This window comes from Atta cephalotes (genome assembly GCF_000143395.1).
Source record: "Atta cephalotes unplaced genomic scaffold scaffold00013, whole genome shotgun sequence".
Lineage (NCBI taxonomy): Eukaryota > Metazoa > Arthropoda > Insecta > Hymenoptera > Formicidae > Atta > Atta cephalotes.
In genome coordinates, this window is record NW_012130077.1 from 5,871,515 (window position 1) to 5,893,088 (window position 21,574).

Genomic DNA, 21,574 nt, shown 5'->3' on the forward strand with positions numbered 1-21,574 from the left:
CTCCTACTCTCCTACCTCCTCCTCCGTCTCGGTCGCGCGCGCGCGCTACGCACACACACACACACACACACACGACGACCGACACGACACACACACACACACACACACACACACACACACACACACACACAAGAGAGAGAGAGAGAGAGAGAGAGAGAGAGAGAGAGAGAGAGAGAGAGAGTTATTCTGTTAATAAAATATAAAATTGAATATGTTACTTAGAAATAAATATTCTATTGTTAATATTTCTGTTTAGCATCACTTATTATAAAAAAAACTTATAATAATTTATATTGTATATTTACTTACATAATTGTTATAATCTATCTTGATTTTAACATGTTCTTTAGATGACAAATCCTTTTTTTCAAATTTAGGAACATCTATTTTGCCACCTAATTTAAATTTTTTCAATACTGGCAACAAAAAAGAGAAACAAGGATCTAAGCCAACTCAAACTTTTATAGAGAAGACATTGTCCTCTACTAGTACTTTCATAGAAATTCAGAAGCATGAAAATACATGCCAAAAAAATTTGACGAAAATAAAGCCTATTGTTTCGAATAAAAAAAAAGTAACTAGTGCGTTGCACAAAAATATTACCAAACTTAAGACAACTACATCTACGGTTCAAGCACTTAAAAAGAAATATCAGGAACAACGCCTTGCTAAGCAAAGAATCAAAAATAAATTTAAAGCTACTTGCGTTATGAAAACAAGATCATGTACAGAGAGATCTATGCTGAAGGCTGGTCTTAAGTTGACACCGCGAAAATTTTTACCTAAAATCAAGACAAAGAGGCATGGCCTAAGAAGTAGTGTACTACCAGAGAAAACCAGTAAACCTCTATCAAAAGCAAAAGTTACGTTATCCAAACCAAAGAAGAAAGTCAATCTAAAATCGAAAAATAGTGATACTTCGAATATAGATGCGTCATCCGAAGAAGATAATGATGTCGATGACAATCAAGGGGAAGAATTACATATGGAGAAATCAACATCGCAGATAAAGCGAAACATACAAAGAGGCATCCAAAAAAAGATTTGCACTAGAAGTAAGTCAGAGATGAGGAGAGTTACAAGATCGTCCAGTGGCATAGTCTCTTCACAAAATCTTTCCAGAAGGCCTACCAGAAAAACAAAGGAAGCAGCTGCTGTATATATGGAAATTCTTGGGAGAAAACTAGTGAGTCCGGATTTAGAAAATGATGATAACGTTTCATTTGAAAGCTTTCCCGAGCTACCAAATGCTCGTAGAATAACGCAAACGGAGAATGAACTTAAAGCCAAAGTAAAACAAAATAGTATCAAGACTATTATTAAAACCAAGGATTCTAAAGTTAGTTCTTACAATAGTAATGCTAATAAGCGATTGGATAAAAGCAAAAACAATAAATTGATTTTAAAGAGCAAACGTCTGATGAGGGTACAGAAATATTGTGAAGAGGATAGCGACGAAGAATCTGAGAGCTCAATAGAAACGAGCAATTCGAGACCTATTACTAGACAGAGTCTTGGAAAGATTGATAAACCAAGCAGGAGCCTTAGATCATCCTCCAAAAACACAACAATACAAACAACTATACAAAATAACATAAATAGCAAACCGAAAACTCAAATTCAAAATAGTGTGAAATCGGCTAGGGAAAAATTTGTGATAAAACGTAAACGCGAGAAAAATATATGTAAAACGTCGTTGGATAAGATTAAGCAAAAGAGCCTTAAAAGTAATCAAAATGAGAAGGGGGAATCAGAAGAGGAGACATTAGGAATGCTGCTCAATAAAATAAGGAAGAAAAAAGACAATGAGGAGGAAGAGGAAGGGCAAATCCCTGACAATATAAATAATCTGAAAGATAAAAAGGCAGCTTGCAGTGACATACAAAAAACAGCTGATCTGTCGAAGGTATCAGATGATGAGGAATCTTTTCGAGGGTTTACTAAGAAGGCGATATCAAAAGTTTTGAATTCATGTCAGACGCATGCCAATGTTAATTTGCTAGTCACAGAATCTGATAAAAAGTTGAATTTACCCAGAACATTGGATATATCACAAACAGCGCAAATAGCAAATCAAAGCGCCATTTTACGGAAAAATAAAGTAGAAACATCACCGATCAAAGACGATTTCTCGATTGCAAATCCGCTGAACGGTGAATGCGATTTATCTGTACGGGAAAAATCTGTATTGGATTTGTCCGTCAAGACCCAAAGCTTATTGTTGCCATCTGTAGAACAGACGAGCAAAAAATGTAATCGCGAAAATGAGGTTTCTTCCTCAAATCTTATGCCACTGTCCACTCTGCACACAAGAAAAGAACGAGTGAATATGTCGACTGAACAGATAGAAAAGTGGTTGAACGAAAGTTCGTTTGCTAAAGAAGAGAGCAAGCTGGAAATGGAAAACGTTTCCAGTTTTAGGTATGATTCTGCAGAAAAGTTAAAGGCGGATGTCTCGCATCTGTCTATTTCGACGAAAATCCAACATTTGGTACGCCCAGTCAACGTTACACTTTCGAAATTATCGGATAAGACGAATTTGAAAGATCGTATGGGGATACACAGCAAAAATGTAATACCGATAACATCTGATACCGGTAATATCCGTAATTCTGGAGTGAAGCAACAAAATGCGACAAATGTTGATAAAAATAAGAGCACTATCGAAATGAAAGAGATTGTCAAGAATAAAATTGGGAAAACGAACAAAGATACTTCTTTTGCTGAAGATATTAGCGACACTATGTCTAAAACGGATCAAAATTCCGTAGTAGATGATACTGTAGAAAAGAAGTCGCCAACAGAGAAGAAAATATTTCAACCGCGGAAACCTTTTTTGCCCAAGGTTAAGGAACGTAAAACTGTAATACCGAATGCAAATGCGTTTTCGCCAGAGAACGAGAGCAGCGTTTATGCGTTTGAAAGTGAAGCTGAAGTTCCTGTTAGCACACCATTCCGAAGAAAGATCAGAGATAATGCAAAACATTCGACTGCGGTAACACCATCACCTACAGAGATTATAATATCTGAATCCAAAGTAATTGCTAACAAATCAAGTTTGAAGGATTCTAAATTATTGGATAGCAAGGAAAAATTGTCGAACGATTCCATAACGACTATAAAGAAAGAACAAGAATCGCAAGGACCAAAGAATATAGCAAATACAGATATAGGCGTGAGCAAGTTTGAATTACCTAACAATTTTGCAAACTTGACCACTGTCCAAGTGCTACCACTCGACAAACTCACGACAAGTTGGAGTAACGTAAATTGCAGTGCTTCCATAGCGGTGCAGGTGAATCTCGACGAGACCACACAGGAACACGAAAACAATACGAGTCAACAGAAAAGTACTGAGATATCTACTCAAACCGAAATGAGTAACGAAAATGATGACGACAACGATGGACATCTATTTTATATTCCGTTACAGGCTGTTACGAGAGGCGGCCCAAATCTGGTACAAGGTCAACAGTTAATACAGGGTGTGGCTGTTAAACTCGGTACGGAAGGACCGACCGGCCCTAATCAAAGAGTTCTCCTTCGAGCTAAGTTGGTCACTAAGCCACCGTTATCAGTGGCACGTTGTCCACCGATAGGAACAGTACAACCGACAACACGTACTCCACCTAATCCTGCAGCAATGACAGTGGAACAGCAAATATCATCAATGTCAACGACCGCAACTGTGTCAACCACGATAGCAAGTATGTCGAACAGTATGGAGATGCAATCAACGTCATTGATGAAAAATGAAATGCCAGTGCCAAGTCTGATTCGTCAAAGTGCTAATACGATCATAAATAGCAATTCAACTGAGAAACTCACAAAATCACCTAAGTCTAGGGAAAGAAAAGCTTCTATAGATTCGACAAAAAGCGGAAAGAGGTAATATTGAACGTTATATTTTCGAAATAACATAAATAACATAATTAATAATAATAATATAAGCGAAATTATACATCTTGTTATACACTTTTATCATTTGTGATAAAAATCTTTTAGAACACAAATGAAATGCAAACAAAAGGGAGAATTATCTGCTTCAAGCAGCACGACATTTCTAGGCGCGAAAATCGCGAATGATGAAGCTCGCGTGGTCGAGGCGCCAACGTTTCATCCGACGGAGAAAGATTTCCAGGATCCATTGGAGTACATAGATAAGATAAGACCAATCGCTGAAAAATTTGGAATATGTAGAGTGGTGCCTCCACCAAATTTCAAGGTAAATATCGCAGAGAGAAAGTTCTACTAGACAAGTTTTATATATATATAAAACATATATATTATATATACTAAATATATGTTATTTTAATTATATCTTATGATTTTTTTTTTTTTTTTTTAATTTTCAGCCAGAATGCAAGGTATCTGATGATATGAGATTCACCGCTTATAATCAATATGTACATCGCATGCTACACAGATGGGGTCCTAATGTAAAAGAAATGATGGCTATTAAGAAATATTTAGCTACTCAGAGTATTACTTTGACTCAACCACCATGGGTAAAATTATTTGTATATAATTTGTGTGTGTGCATGTGTGTGTGCGTGCGGGCGTGCATGCATGCGTGCGTGCGCGCGCGCGCGCGCGCATGTGTGTGTGTATTTACATATGTTAATATTTTAAATAGATATTGTATAATTGAAAAAAATTGAAGATCAGTGCTTATCAATATAAGCATAATTAACTCTTTCAGATTGGTGGAATGGAGGTAGATTTACCTCACTTATATCAAACAGTTCAAAGCTTGGGTGGATTGAAAGAAGTAATTGAGAAAAAAAAGTGGCAAAAAGTAGCAGATGGTATGAAAATACCGAAATCAGCACAGGATCGTGTTACTAAGCTAGATGATATTTATTGTAAATATTTATTGCCATATGATACATTATCCCCAGGTATATTTTATATAATAGATAGCTTTATAAAAATATCAAAAAATTTATACTCTGAATTATTTATAATTAAAAATAATTTATTTAGAGGAACGTGGAAAGTTGTTTGACGAAGTTGAAACTGAATGGAAAAGAAAAGAAAGCAAAGCCTTGCAAAGGCAAGAAGTATCATTTAATGATAACGATGAGGAAGAGGATGAAGACAGTTCTGATGAAATTGAAGAATGTATCGTAAAAGTACGACAAGACATATTATTATTTCTATTTTTATTATAAGATGTAGAAATATATATATATAATATGTTTATGTGCAATTTTAAAATTTAATTTGAAAAAACTTAATCTTTTATTTGAAGCAAGTTTGAAATCTATTCAAAAATCAAATTTTCAAATATTTTAAAAATTTAATGTAAAAATACATTAAAAATTTCAAAAATGTATCATAACTTTCAAGCCTTATAACTTGAAAAGTTCTTAATGAAAAACAACTTGATTAGAATGTTTTAAACAGCTGTGGAAGTAAGCTATGTAATAAAAAATGTATTGAAAAATGGAGGATTCTATTTTAAAAATTCAAAGTGAATTTGACCTGATCTTAACGACGCCATCCAAGGTCAAAATGGTACTTTCTTTTTTCTATTTCCCTTCCGAACTAAACTAACTTTTGTTTGAAATATATTTCCTCCATATTTTTCGAGATATTTGCCTGTCAAGATTAAAATGAATCACTCTGTATATATACATATATATATATATATATATATATATATATTTATATATATATAAATATATCTTTGTTATATCAAAGGGAAGAAATATGCCATTGAATGCTTTTTATCGAATTGCCCGTAATACTCAACGTATGTGGTTCGGTGAAAATCAACGAGGAAATGAAACCGAGGGTGCTTCCGCCAACGAGGTAGAGAGTGCATTTTGGAAACATGTTGCCGAGAGAAAACGTCATGTCTGCGTACATGCAGCAAGCATTGATTCGAGCGGTCGTGGATTTGGATTTTCGGTTGCAAAAAACAGTCCATTTGCTAGACATCCTTGGAATCTTAAAGTTCTCACTAACAATCCTGGATCAGTATTAAGAGCTTTGGGTCCACTAATGGGTATGGTACTTTCACATATATATGTACACACAATATATATCATAATCAACATATTACAATTATTATAATTATTTGTATGGATGAAATAAATAATAAACGACAGTTCAACGATCCTCATTTTTTAATCCTTATTTTATGCTTTTTTCAATAAACGTGTATATAATATTTTTATATAATATAATATAATATATAATATGTCGGTATTTCTAGGTGTGACAGTACCAACATTGCATGTGGGTATGTTATTTAGCGCTTGTTGTTGGTATCGTGATCCGCATGGTCTACCATGGATAGAGTATCTACATACAGGTGCTAAAAAAATTTGGTATGGAATACCTGATGAGCATAATAATAATTTCCGAAAAGCGCTCTCGAAAATGGTACCACAATATTGCAAAAATAAGACTATATGGTTACCTTCTGATACTGCTATGGTTCCGCCGGAATTATTAGTGAGCAACGATGTACCATTATGTCAGACTGTGCAAGAGCCAGGACAATTTATAATAGTATTTCCAAAAGCTTTCACATCAAGCATATGTACTGGTTATGTTGTATCTGAAAGCGTATATTTCGCACAACCATCCTGGTTAGAAACTGCAGAACAAGTATTTAAGGTATATGTAACATGTAAAATCTTTCATATGAGATTTTTAGCCATTTAATTTTAATTACGATTTTATTATTATATTATTATTATTATATAAATATGTATTGTTTGTTTGTGTGTGTGTGTGTATATATTTATTTTTTTTTTTCAGGATATACAAGATAGTTGCGAACCTTCTATTCTTTTCATTTGAGAGATTGTTATTTAATATTATTAATGATACGAGATCGCACATAGATATATTGAAACAGGTAGGAATAAATTTATGCTGTAATTGTTAGATTAATATTAAAGATTAAAATGATTAGATAGTCATATATTACATAAACTTTTGAGTTACTTAGCACTACATTATAATTTTATATTTTATTTTTAGATATTGCCGAGTGTAATAAAGATTTGTGAAAAAGAATTAAATTATCGTAAACAGCTGGAAAGTATAGGTCTTATCAATAAAGAAAGATTGCCTTTACCAGTTAGTGGAAAAGGGAAGAAAGGAAAAAAGGTGAAAGATGATGATGGCGATTTTGAATGTGAGACATGTAGAGCTAATTTGTTTGTCTCTTTGGTAAATAATTCGCAAGATGACAGCGTTTATTGTTTGCCGCATGCCTTGCACTTAATTAGTTGTAAGAAGCAGATTTTGAAACATTGTACTCTCATGTACACGTATGATGAAGTAAGTACAATTTGTTATAACCAATTGATTAGTATGTCATATATACACTATACAAAGTATAAACTATCTAAGAATAATTATATCTTAATTTATGTTTATTAGGATGAATTAGACGAGTTGATTCACAAACTGGAAAACAGAATTGAAGCCAAATCTAAAAAAACTAATCAAATAAAACAAAATAAGCAAGAAAAATAAATCTGTTATTTTATTTATAAAAAATAAAAGTGATCGTTATTTATTAACCAATATTAGATAAGCATTGCATAACTAGCAAATATGATCGCATTGTGTCTTACTTGTTATAATAGAAACTGGTTTCATAAAATTTTTTTATTTATTGCATAAAAATAATGACAAAATGAATGACATTATATATAAATAAAAATTTCATATTATAATGATTTGGTTCAACTCTTTCGAGACAATTGTTATGTATGTCAAATTATGAGATTTCGCGATACTTGTCTTTAAAGAGTTAAACAATAAATATATTCATATTTTATTGTTGGTGGAAATTATATCTAATATATCTGTTGTAATTTACTTGTAAGAAAAATTAACAAATTACAAACTTATAATTCTTTAAATTTATCATAAAATGATCTTATCTACTTCTCTTATCTATGATTAAATTATAATTGCAGAATAGTAACTGTTTGAATAACATATGATTCTTTTATAATTATGTATTATATTTATTAAAGAGATATATATTTCAAATAAAACTTGATAACAAAAAAATTAGGATATATTCCGAAATACAAAATAAATTATTTATTAATAAACCTATGTCCGATTTGTTTATTAACTGATATAACGTGATATGATTATGTTAATTCATAGCGAATTCGACTGGATGCACATTAAAGTCATCGTACATAAATTAATGTAAAAATGTGTTTAATATAAATAAAAATGAATTAAATTCTGAATACATTTTATTATGCTATTAATATGTAAGTAACATCTGTATTTTGTAATTCGAAATATTTGCACATCTTTTCGTCTTGAAAAGATAATCTAAAAACATCATCATCTTTTCATTATCTTTTAGACATCTTTTTTGCTTTGTCGGAAAGACAACTTAAAAAAGATCTCTTTTCGTTATCTTTTAGTATCTTGTGCTGTCTGGGTATGTGCATAAGATTTTTAAAAACGTATTTATTTAAATAACTCATATCATATTTGACACCTAATTAGTGCGTTTAAATTTATTAATTATTGTGCGTTCATTATTAAAAGATAAATATTGAATTATCATTATATTTTGGACATGTATTCTAAAATAATGTGCGCGTGCAACATCTAATCCAGGATTGATAAAAATCATGTTTTAAACATGTTTTTTTATAATACTGTTTAAATCATGTAAAAACATGTTTTAAAAAACACAAAATACTTCATTCTTAAAAAAAAAACAATCTTTTGTCAGCCCTCACGTACGCACTCATGCACGCACACCCGCCCGCTCGTCTCTACACACACACACACACACACACACGCGCGCGCGCGCGCACACACATATACACAATTTAAACAAATTAATATATTGTAAAGCTCTTATATAATGTTCAAAACAACAATAATAAATTTTTATATGTAGTGATGTTTTTTTATCAATATTAATACGCGAAACACATTTCACGCTTTCATTTTTGTACTTCGCAATTTTTTAAGATATCTGTATCTTCTTCTTACATAATATATAGAAGTATATCGGGAAATCTTGTATTTTCACAAATTATATTTTTAATTAAATTCTGATACATTTAACGTTAATCAAAACATCAAAATGTCTATTATTTCTGATATATCAAATTTTATAAACATGTGATATAAAAGAGCGACCCCAAATCTAGCCCATTTTGTAGTCCTCGAATCGGATTATAAGCTATATGATGCTATATGATGATGCTACGAGACATTAATCTCAAAAAAAATTTAAGTTGAGTATAAGAGTACGAGAAGTATCTTCAAAAGTATCGTCAAAATAATCAAATTTCTAATATTTTAAATATTGTTCAAGCAATATAGACATAAAAAGATAATTAATATTTCCTTGATAACAGTAGAATTTTGACTAGAAATAGAATAATTTCTTACCATTCCCAGTTAGTTTCTTACCTCTCCCAATCCTGATGTTTAATTTTTTAAAGAGATCCTGAAGTCGTCTGTTTTATCGACTCAACAAGATTTACACATATACGATTTACATATCATTGATATATCACTACACACTACTACATTAGTATCGCATGTAGCATATGTACAAATTTTCTAACTTTTTTTTTAGATTAATGTTCCTTCATATAGCATCATTTAGCATACTATTCAATTTGAATTCAAGGGCCACAAAATACATAAGCCAAAAATCTATGTTTTTTGGAGTCGTTCTTTATGATATCCACAATTTCATTATTGATTGTAAAATTTACACTGGAAAAATCTGAAAGTGCTGTAAGTCATAAATATACACTCAAATGTTCTTAATAAAAAATAATTTCTTATCAGATCTAAAAATTTATAATATATCACTGTTCTCTGCGTTGCAAAATATCTGACAATATTTGGGTCGAGTTATCACTTTCTCTCACATCACCATCTTCATCCGAGCTAAATTCAGCATTGAGAAGATTAATTAAAGAAGTCGATTTTTCCGTCAATAATGGCACGTTCGAATCGGTTTCCTCTTCGCGTTTAACATTGTTGCTTGCTACTTTCGATTGCAATTCCATATTATCAATTGCTTTCTTTCTGTTAAGTAATATTTTCTGAACAATATGAAGTATTATACCACCAAGGCACATTAACAATCCTACAAAGTTAAGGCCAGTCAGTTGGTCACCTTTCAATACAAAGGCCAGTGCCAATGTACATATTTCCTGTAAAAAAAATCATTACAAAATGAAAAACAAAGGGAAATTGAAAATTAGCTAAATAGAATGAATATTAGTATTATCTATGAAACTTTTCTGTGACGTTAATAAAACTTGATATCTAAAACTTGATAAATCTTGTATTTTTCTCAGGAAATGAAAATAACATTGTTACTTGTAATCGTTACAAGTTTTTTTGTAACTGACTGAAAACGGCGTTACTTTTTTTGTAACGGTAATTATACTTTTTTTTATAATGGTTTTATAATGAATTTTACAATTACTTTTATTGTTATTTTGAATTATTAACCTAATTTATCAATTGTTATATGTTATATTTTGAATCTATGTGATATAATTTTGTACATATTCAATCTTTAATCTTTAGCCAGTATTTATAATTCGTTCTTCATGATCATTTTAAGGATCTCAACAGAATGGCTAATGATTTATAATCTTAAGATTGAGGCAGCGATCGATTTGGACGCTTTCAGCGCTTTTCTGTACTTCTATTCTTATTTTATGTCTAATAAACAATGAAGACAAAATGATGATTACAAGCGCTTAAAGCGCGTGAGCGTCCAAATCGACTACAGCCAATGTCTTATGATCTAAGGCTCGGTTACATATTAGGGGCTGCGCACAATCAAACGAATAGGAAACAGAAAACAGACAATAAGAATTTCAACCTATCAGAAATTATATACTATGGAATAACAATTTCTGATAGGTTAAAATTCTCACTCTGTTGCCTATTCTTTTGATTGCGCAGCCCTATATTTTGATTGTAAGCGAGGTTCAAAAATTTCTCTCTCTCCTTCTCTCTCTTTAAAGAGAAAAGGTGAGAGTTAAAAATTGGCAGCCATTTTGTAACACATTTTGTGTAACTCAAACTTGATCTCTTCTTCATGGATTTCAAGAGGAATATTTATATTCATGAGATTTTTAAAACTTTGATTTATTTCAATAAATATACAACGATTTTACTGCTATTGAAAAATATTAAAAATTTGTGCTAAAATTTAGTGAACCGTTTTTTTGCATATGTCGTTACTTTTGAAAAATAACATTCCATTCTCTGATTTTATTATAATTGTTTTTAATAGAAATCTCAAGTAAACGAGAATTGAAATGGATTCAGATTTCAGAGATAAACATTCACGTGTAAAATAAAACTTTTTCCGAATTATTTATAGAAATTGCATAATTATTTGTGTGTGTGTATGTGTGTGTGGAGGGGGGGGGAGGGTGCGCGCGTGCGCGTGCATGCGTGCGTGCGTGTAGAAGCACGTATATTACATACATAAAATAACATTTCTGTGCTTTTCAATCTAAAAATATTATCAGCTTTTTCTGCGCTCTTCGTAAATATGGCTCAATTCATAATTCTGAATAGAAAATTTTTCAATTGAATCCAGTTGAATCCAATTGGATCTAATTAATTAAAAACAGTTTTTTTAGATTCACTGGACTAATAGATATGCATAAAAAGTTCAATCCATTTCAACCCATTCTTGATTATTGGAATAGAAAGCATAAACATAATATTTATTACAGTATAGAATTCAATAATAAATTGACTAATAATTTTACCTTACATATTCCCGAGATCGACAATGTCAGACTAGAAGTATAAGTAACAACTAAGAATTCCATCACTTCCATACTAAATGCTAAAATGGCACCTGTTACTACAGCAGCTGTAGTCAATAAAATATTACTGATGTTGCTCCAATCGGTGATTCTAATACTATCGTATATTTTGCCACCTAAAATAGAACAAGTCTTTAAGGTGATGCTGGAGTGACAGGAATTAACGACGTTACATGTGATGAATTTTCCTCGAATTTACTAGGAGTCGATTATGTATCTTAAAACTTGAAATAATCTAAAAATTACAAAAATGATTTATTAAAATTTACTAAAATATTTATAATTTCATCATTCTATTCAACATCATATTGAATTTGCTCATTAGTGTAATTTTCATATCCTTTTAAAATACGTAATCCTGGCAACAGGAGATCGATTCCACATATTTCAAAACAAGAAAATTACAAAAGTGAACAGATTAAAATTTTATTTTTGTTAATTTCATTGATTAATATCTAATGAATTTGTTCGCTTTTGTAATTTTCTTGTTTCAAATACACAATCGATCCTTTGAATTCGAAAACCTTTGAGAATGGAAGTAGATAAAGACGCGGACAACTTATACTGAAAATGAAAAAATTTCATTTGTCACCTTTCACTTTCATTTTTTTTGTACAATACTGATATATATAAAAATTTTCACTTTTCACGTTTTCGCTCTAGAAAAACAATTGCATGATCGATATCTTGAAGAAGTTTCCTTAAAGCAATATCTACAATGAGTTTTAATTTAAGTTTAAAATTGAATGTGTCTAAAAAGAATGTGTCTGAAGGAAGAAACAACCAAACGAATCATCCGACTTTCATGCAAAATGGAGAAATTACGAATTTTGATTGTTAAGAATTTTTTAATGAATAACAAGCGACGGCTGTTAAAGATCAGGGTTATAACCTTGATAACATGTTGAAGTCATATTAGCAGGAATATTAGCCTTCCCCTGAAGTGAGTATTTACCAAAAATTTTCTAATTAATTAAGATTAATTCTATAATTAATTATATTACATATATAATTATATTCTATAATTAATTATAAAATTCTGTTACAAAATGCAGAATTACCTTCAAACCATAAAGTCACTGATATTGCTGGTAATAGCATCCAAGGTTGCATGTAATACATCATGTCTATCGGATCATGGAGGCCGAGTTTCGATCTTTGCATAATCAGTTGCGTCATAGTCCATCGAATACCACTCGCAAACGATGCTAAGAGACACAATATAAATCCAAGAATACCAAATTGAGTAGATTTATAAGTGAACATCGCTAATCCTCCTGCTATCATCGCCACTATCCCTACTAAAGACCATGACTACAATGAACAATAATTATTATTTATAAATTATATAAAAATGTTATATAAGAATATTTAATATATATTTAAGAAATATCACAGATATACTTTATTGAAAATCTCCTTACCTTTTTCTCTAATTTGAATAGAAGAGAAAACCCAAGAATAAATATAATAGTAGTTGACTTAGTCATAGTGACTCTAGGAAGAAATGTCATGTACTTTATAATAAATTCCTTATCATCTTAATTATTGCTATAAGATTGTACTTACAAAGATATTGATATTAATGAAAGTGCCCAATTTGATAAACCAATATCGACACCACTAGCTATACCAGGTACCATTATTGAATAAATTATATTTTGCCATGGAAGATTTATTCGTTTACTATTATAACATCTTCTAATAGTTCTTATTAATGCGGATAATGCAAACTTTATAACCAAATGGCAAACGACCACACCAAGTGGAAAATTAAAACCCTAAAAACATACAAATAGTGTTAATAAATAAATAAATGTATATATACATGTATTAAATATATACATATATACAGATATTAAAATGGTTTTTATTTACTCTTGGTTAAAATTATTTTTCGAATTCTTTCCACAGGACCTCCTTAGAATAGTTTCAATTAACAAAAAAAATAATCCCTGCCAAACTTGATCGGACAATGGGTACCCGCGCCCTTTGACTAAACATTTGAGTTTCCTCGTATTAAACTTTCTAAACTATCAGTATTGGTTTTTAAAGTATATATTTTTCACAAAACTGAGCTTAAAAAAATTTTTTTTTTTTAATATGCTTTAATATAATGCTTTTCTGCATCGTTTTAAAACCTTGTAATGATTATATCGCCATTACTTTGACTGCAAATTTCTTTAAAAAATTAATTGATATAAAAATATCGCGTTCTGAGAATCTGCGAGAGAACATACAAAGATAAACATCAGAGACTTGCTCAACTGTTGAGGTAGAAAAACAGGACAACACTGAGACAAGCCCAAGACAAATAGTCCAATCAAAATGTATTTTTTGCTTGCAAAAATTTCAGTAGTGATGATTTTTAAATATGTCTTAAGATACGGTCAACGCGATGCTACAAATACTTTAAAGCAATTTTTGATTGGTTAATTTGTAAAATTCTTTTTTCTAATTGGTCAACCAAATGCTTCAAAGCATTTGTAAAAGACTTTGAGCGCAGCCTTAGAGTTCGATGTCCTAATGGAAACCCCTAATGGAAGTTTTCCAATATGAAGGGTCACCGCTCGCGCCGTCATCTTGGAAAATTGCCATTTCGAATTATAGTTTTATATCAAAAACTTTATGATGCAGGAAATTTTATAACAAGAAATTTTTAAAAAATCATCAAAATCGATTAAGCCGTCTAATAAAATTTTTGTCCAAAAAGAGTGTTTTCTTCCCCATTATGTGTAATCGCGAATGCATGTATGTGCCTTTCGATTATATTTCGATATTTATTATTTTTTCTTTACATTAGGACTAGATAGATGAAAAAGTTACAAACAAAAAAATTCTAATTTTTATCAATTACTCACATATGCATTATAAAGCCATGGATTATAAAATGTAAGGCCTATTGATAAAATAAAGTAAGCAGATATCAATAAAAATACGTGGAACGCTTTTCTCCAAAACGTGGGTTCTGTCTTCGTCACATTTTGAAAATCTGGAATATTTTGTGGTAAATACTCGGATGTATCAACATCATCTCTAGCAATTTGGTATTTTACATGTGAGCGTGTCATATTTCCGAAATAAAAAAATTCTGAAACAATTAGAATATATGATTAATAATATATGATTAATAATACAAAATTTATTGAATAAAAACTTTCTTAGGACAAGTAAATGTGAATATACAACTAATAGGGAACAAACGCCTTAAACGGACAAGCTGGATCTTAAGAACTTGATTAATATTATATGATGTTTATATATTACATTTGTAGTCATTTAAATTGCGCGCCGAATTGATTTTTCGGTTTTGAAACAACCCGACCGAACAATAGTAGTAATATCACAATAGTAGTAATATCACAAATTAAATTGACTAACAACTTAACAATTTGATGCTCATAGATATTTTAGAAAGATTTTAATGATGTAAATAAGATTAAAATCTGAAGAACTTTATTGCAAAAAATATTTATTTTAAAGAACAAAATTTTTTCTTTTGTGTCGATAAAAAGTTGATTTTCTGCTGATCAAAATAAATTTTGAATTTAAATGTATTTTTATAGTTTCGAGAGTGTTGAATTCAGATATGATTAGAATAAGTCTCAGTCTATGAATATCCTCATTGAGAAATCTACCAGAGTTAGTAAGTTTTTAAAAATGTTACGTAAAAAATAATTTTTCCGTCCTTTATTATCATAATTTTACATCTAGAAAATTCGTAATACCATCTTTTCAACGGTGAATTTTATTCTGTTATAATAAGAATATTAAATCTATATAGAATCATATTTATCTGGTCTCGTAAAACTACTAGTAGAATATCGTGCACATAAATAAAAATATCAATATTGATGGTATTAAAAATATCATTCTCCAGATTCTGCAGTATAAAGATATAAAATTTGCTAAAATTGGAGATAGAGAGGATCCCAAGTATGCCAAAAATTTGTTTGCCATTAATATTGGTTGTCAAATTTTTAAAAAGTGGAATTTAATATATATTAATGGAATTGCTGTTAGAAATTCTTCAATTGGAAGTATTTATACTATAGATTGTATTTTTAGAGACAGAATATTCCATATTTTTTTAATAGTCTGTTCCACAAGAGTGTACGGTTCCAAATTTCATTAATAAATAGTACACAGATGTTAAATTCGGTTTTTTCGATTCTCTGAACAGTCTGGAAGAATGCTTCGAGGTTATATGGGTAGTGTGACTTTTGTCTGTAACAGAATAAAATAAACGCTGCGTATGCAAGTTGTTTTGAAGCAGTGTTTCTTTGAACACATCTGAAAAAATAAAAAATGTCATATGCAGCTATCGGCCACTACATGAAAAAGTCAGAAGGATTCGTTAAAATGTGAGTGAAACGTTGTAACAGTGTTGACGATCTGCTGCAACGTGGCACTCTCGCGCTGAATGACGAAAAAGATGAACAAAGCTATCAAGATATTTGAGAAGAATCCTGGATGTTTGTTATGATGAGCAAAGAATCTTTTATTGAAAAAGAGTGTAGAAGTGAATCTTAATACTAGACGATGATTGCTTGATTCTGAATACGGCTGGCGATTCACAAAAACCTTTTTTAAGCAAAAAATATGTCGGAAAACAGCTGAAGTGGGCAAATGCTAATATTGATTGTGATTTTGCCAATATAATCTTTTACCAATGAATCATTCTTTTGGGCCTGGATTCCCAGAAGGTATGCATAGTCGACTCGTCATGATCCCATTGTTCAATGTACAGTAAAACATCCATTGAAAGTACACGTGTGGGGATGCTTCTGTAAGCAATGGGAATTTGGTACTTAATATCTCGTCATGGACAATGAATGCACAAAAAATGAATATAATTTATCATAAGTGTTTTATTGAAATCTGCTTAAAGATGGTTTGGCTCAGATAATATTTCGTAGGTGCTTCAAGAGAACAATGACACAAAACACCAAAGTTATGTGTGTACAAAGTGAAAATGTAAAAATACCACTACAATAAATTGGTCTTCTCAGTCATCTGATACCAATCTTATTAAAAATGTGTGAACAGTCATGAAAGTCAGGAAAAAAGTTTTTAATTTAAAGTAGCTCGTTTGTCATATATGGAAATATCTGGATATCTTCCTGAGAAAACGGCTGAAAATCTTATGGAAAGCATGCTGCATGCCTCAATGTTGCTAGATCATATTCGATAACAAAGGAGATTGGATAACTTATTAAGAAAATACATTTTAGTTTATTAAATTTATTAATAGATCCAAATTAAATATTTAACAATTTTGTGAGTTTTAGGAGAGACAGCCCGTACGCTCTTGTGGAACAGACTGTATATGTTTCTGTACAAAAATCCAGCGTGTAGCATATGCTTTCGTTATCATTAGAAAAAAATTTGATCTCATTATCATTATCCGATACTACACATATGAAAAAAAAAATTTGAAAGAATTTGAAAACCATACTGCCTTATTATCAGCCTCGAACAGAGGGAAATTATTAGCGAATCATCACGTATCGAGGATTACCGCATAATATGTCAATCATCCAGATACATAAAGCATCCATATGTTTCACCTACGACATTATTATCACATCATTTTCGCTTTTCTGAAAAAAAAAAAAATAGAAATTGAAGGATCACAAGGATAGACAATTATTGGGGATGCTCAATCATTCACCTTGATTTCAACGTAATATAAGAAAGTACCGTTTGTACAGGTACAAACATAACCTAAAATTTCAATGTAAACACAACGCTGTTAGATTACAAACGTACAGACGCTGTCATTGAAACTCGCTTAGAGCCTCAGATTGTCTCACTCTGAAGAATTCCTTGGCTTTTATCATATAATTTTTATCATATAATTTTTGCCGTCACTCGCGTGAACGAAGGACTTGGTTTACCATAAAAATCCTTTAATCCTCTAAGAATTGCGACATGTGCCGATTTGAGTCAACTTTTGTATGCAAGGTAGTAGTTTCAATAAAATTTATAACAGAAAGACAAATATATTACATGGCCCGTATTCAGAACGCTTACAACAATAGTGGCGTATCATGCTATAATTTACTTAATGCTGCTTAATTTATTATTTATGCATATTATAGAATTTCAGAGATAAAAGCGCGTTCTGAATACGGGCCTATCATAAGGGGCTCCGCATAATAAAAGGAACAGGGAACAGAAAATAGAGAATAAGAATTTCAATCTATCAGAAATATATTGTGGAATACACCGTTTTCGATAGGTTGAAATTCTTATTTTCTATTCTCTGTTCCTTGTTCCTTTTATTGTGCGGAGTCTCTAACACGTCTCTAAAATTGCAGCTATTTTAAGGATGAAATCACACGGTGCGGAAAAGGGCTGCGAAATAGGAAATGCGTCATTGAAACAACCAATTAACGCTATTCGGAATAACGCAGAATAACGCTGATTAGTTGCTGTCATGTCTATGACGCATTCTCTATTCCGCAGTCGTTTTCCATACCGTGTGATTTCACTCTAAACCTGCAATAACGGAACACATATATGTACCTTAAGCCGGTTCTACATTAGTTGCAAGCCGATCGCAAGTTTGTTGCGACAGCCAATCTGAAGCTTCCATTTTGAAATCAACGCTTCATATGGTTGGCTGTCGCAACAAATTTGCGATCGGCTTACTAATATAGAACTAATATAGAACTAATATAGAACCGACTTAAGAGCTCACTAAGCGCTCAATGAGCGGTCGTAGTACAGAATGCATCTATTAAAGACCTTTATCTCTGGGCAAATTTTCAGCTGAGTTGCGTCAGGCTGCATTTAGCAGAAACAGCTTTGCAAATGTGGTTTAATTTCAATAGTGTTACGATTAATAGTGTTTCGATTCGCGGGGGCAGAGCGATTCTTTCTTCTTGTGAAATATTTGTTTTTAAATACATATAAATAGATTGAGCATATTTTTTAAATCAAAATTTAAGGTGGACGGAGTATTCTTTATTTTAGGAACACCAAATGTGGAAACAATGTAAACTGTTGTATAGTAGAGGCGTAGTGCAAGGGAGAAATATTTTTTCTCGCAGTTACCAAACTCGAGAAACGGTCACAAAAATAATCGACGTGATATCAAATGATTCGGAATATGTATTTCCTAAGGAAGCACGAGTTGTTATATGCGGAGGTGGAGTTATGGGTGGTGCTGTGGCATATCACTTGTCCCTCATAGGACTAGGATCAGAGACTATTTTGGTAGAAAGTGGCAGGTACACAAGTATTATGCTCCCAAATGTATTTTTCTTAACAAACTATTAAAAATATCTACACTTAAGTATTTAAAAAAAAAATTATTATTCTTATATAATTTTCTCTTATGTATTCTTTATATTTGTCATCAGACTAGGAGGCGGAACAACATGGCATGCATCAGGATTAGTAGGAGCTTTTAAACCAAGTCTGGCACAAGTAAAACTTGCCCAGGATAGTATCGCTTTATATCAAGAGTTGGAGAAAAAAGGTCTTTCGACAGGATGGAAGCAATGTGGCAGCCTTTCCTTGGCACGAACGAGAGACCGCATGACATCGTTCAGACGAATGAAAGCGCAATCTGTGTAAATTTATTTAATAAATGCAAGATACCATGGTGGACATTTCTATTTAAATTTCATTAATATTTCAGATCACGTAATATTGAGTGCCACTTAGTTTCGCCAGAAGAAATTCATGATCTGTGTCCATTGTTACACGTTGAGGATTTAATTGGAGGATTGTGGATTCCAGGAGATGGTGTTGGTGATCCGTATCAGATCTGTTTGACACTGATGCAAGAGGCACAACAAAGAGGTATCACAATTAAAAAAAAAAAGAATATCCAGAAGAATTTAATTGTCAACTACTCTTAAATTAAATATATTCTTTGTTTTATTATTTGTTATTCAGGTGTCAGAGTATTTGAGAATTGCACGGTTACCAAAGTTATTAATCACAGTGGCCAAATAGAAGCGGTAGAAACAACACGCGGTATGATCAAATGTCAACATTTTGTAAATTGTGCTGGATTTTGGGCACGAAATGTGGGTAAACTCAGTGAGCCACATGTCAAGGTCTGATATATAGTTTATTAAACAAGAAGAGTAATCTGATAGAAAATAATATCTTGCTCATTTTTCAGGTACCACTTCATCCAGTAGAACATTATTATTTACATACTAAACCTATTGCTAATTTAGATCCAATGATACCTGTTATACGCGACTTGGATGGATATATCTATTTTCGGGAGAACGAAGGACGCCTGTTAGCTGGTGGCTTTGAGCCAGTTGCAAAGCCAGCATTTGAAGATGGCATAATTCCTGGTTAGAATGAAAATTATGAATAAGAATTATTCTAACGTGTTACATTTACGAAAAATAACTAATTACTCGTCTAATTCCATTTCACTAAATTAACTTGTCAATATTTTCTTTTCGTTTTTTAGAAAGCATGGATAAGCGATTTTTACCAGAAGATTGGGATCATTTTCATATTTTGCTGGAACAGATGTTGCATAGAATTCCAAGTTTGGGAAACGCAGTTCTGGAAAGGCTCTGCAACGGGCCTGAAGCGTTCTCCCCAGATTGCAGATGGATTGTGGGAGAAGCACCAGAAATACGTAATTACTACATTGCTGCTGGAATGAAAACGGTTAGTCAATTAGCTGGTTAGATTATCTAATTGTATAGGCTTTCGAAATTCTTTGATATAAGTGATGATTTCCAAAGGTCGGAATATCCGCCGCTGGCGGAGTCGGTCGCGCAACGGCGGAATTAATAGTTAACGGCTCGACTTCGTTAGATATGTACGAGTTAGATGTTTCGCGTTTCCTTGGGCTGCATAATAATCGCAAATTTCTACGCGATCGAGTGCGAGAGGTACCTGGAATGCACTACGCGCTACAGTATCCGCATCTTGAGTTCAAAACCGGAAGAAATCTGAGAATGTCACCGATTTATCCAAAACTTCGAGATGCAGGCGCCGTTTTCGGCCAGGTCATGGGCTATGAGAGACCCTCCTGGTTTCAACCGGACCATGACTGTGGTAATTTTTATACATCATACAAAACTCTTTCTACAAAACTCCATTTCAAAAAGAATCTATTTCATTCAATATCACGAATATTCTTAATAGATTTGGAGTTTCCCGACGGTTTCCAGAGATACAAAATAGCTTACACAAATACCTTCAGTAAGCCCCCTTGGTTCGACGCGGTTGCACAGGAATATGCTGCTTGCAGAGAAGCAATTGGTTTAAGTGATTATTCCTCCTTTACTAAAATTGATTTATGGGTAACTATTCAAAGATTCATCTATCTTACTGCCAAATGTACTGTAAAATTGCAACATCTCACTTTTGTATATATTGCAGTCAAACGACACGGAAGTTGTGGATTTGCTGCAGTATTTATGCTCAAATGATGTGGATGTGTCTGTGGGAAGTATTATTCACACCGGTATGCAAAATTATCTTGGTGGTTATGAAAACGATTGCAGTTTAGCGCGAATTGCACCGAATCAGTAAGTCGGAATGAATAAAGTTGCATCGCATGATGATAGTCTGTTATTGACATAACTAGGAAGATGATTCTACATAAGAAAGTAAATAAAAGGCAATTTCTTATATACAATTTCTTATATATATATATATATATATATATATATATATATATTATTTAAATTAAAAATTAATTATATATATATTATTATATATATATATATATTATTTGTTTGTNT

At 31.8% G+C, this 21,574-nt stretch overlaps 3 protein-coding genes across 3 annotated transcripts in view; 2 read left to right on the top strand and 1 right to left on the bottom strand.

The window, feature by feature from the left end:
* Positions 1–8,349, top strand: part of LOC105617636 (protein Jumonji) — a 9,822-nt gene extending 1,473 nt beyond the window's left edge. The window contains 12 exon segments of the mRNA XM_012199191.1: positions 378–3,738; positions 3,787–3,888; positions 4,006–4,225; positions 4,356–4,508; positions 4,703–4,901; positions 4,987–5,135; positions 5,707–6,013; positions 6,224–6,630; positions 6,775–6,804; positions 6,806–6,874; positions 7,000–7,302; positions 7,405–8,349. Coding sequence (XP_012054581.1) covers positions 378–3,738; positions 3,787–3,888; positions 4,006–4,225; positions 4,356–4,508; positions 4,703–4,901; positions 4,987–5,135; positions 5,707–6,013; positions 6,224–6,630; positions 6,775–6,804; positions 6,806–6,874; positions 7,000–7,302; positions 7,405–7,500 — 5,396 coding nt within the window. The 3' untranslated portion in view covers positions 7,501–8,349.
* Positions 8,350–9,836: 1,487 nt separating this feature from the next.
* Positions 9,837–14,905, bottom strand: LOC105617637 (solute carrier family 35 member C2). Its single transcript, XM_012199193.1, has 6 exons — positions 14,696–14,905; positions 13,404–13,615; positions 13,259–13,331; positions 12,896–13,148; positions 11,775–11,950; positions 9,837–10,187 (listed from the first exon to the last, which is right to left on the bottom strand). The coding sequence occupies exons 1-6, from the start codon at positions 14,903–14,905 to the stop codon at positions 9,837–9,839; spliced, it is 1,275 nt and encodes a 424-aa protein (XP_012054583.1).
* Positions 14,906–18,824: 3,919 nt separating this feature from the next.
* The window catches only part of LOC105617638 (pyruvate dehydrogenase phosphatase regulatory subunit, mitochondrial), a 5,575-nt gene continuing 2,825 nt past the window's right edge, over positions 18,825–21,574 (top strand). Inside the window, exons 1-9 of the mRNA XM_012199194.1 lie at positions 18,825–19,072; positions 19,205–19,417; positions 19,486–19,649; positions 19,746–19,909; positions 19,978–20,161; positions 20,284–20,489; positions 20,567–20,879; positions 20,973–21,130; positions 21,210–21,358. Of these exons, the coding sequence (XP_012054584.1) occupies positions 18,825–19,072; positions 19,205–19,417; positions 19,486–19,649; positions 19,746–19,909; positions 19,978–20,161; positions 20,284–20,489; positions 20,567–20,879; positions 20,973–21,130; positions 21,210–21,358 (1,799 nt within the window). The remainder of the gene's footprint in view (positions 19,073–19,204; positions 19,418–19,485; positions 19,650–19,745; positions 19,910–19,977; positions 20,162–20,283; positions 20,490–20,566; positions 20,880–20,972; positions 21,131–21,209; positions 21,359–21,574) is intronic.

Excerpts from the sequence above, each read along its gene's own strand:
- LOC105617637 (XM_012199193.1), bottom strand. The coding sequence starts at position 14,905 with ATGACACGCTCACATGTAAAATACCAAATTGCTAGAGATGATGTTGAT. Across the intron at positions 13,332-13,403 it reads TCATTAATATCAATATCTTT|AGTCACTATGACTAAGTCAA; the intron begins GTAAGTACAATC and ends ATTTCTTCCTAG. Across the intron at positions 11,951-12,895 it reads AGTGACTTTATGGTTTGAAG|GTGGCAAAATATACGATAGT; the intron begins GTAATTCTGCAT and ends GTTCTATTTTAG.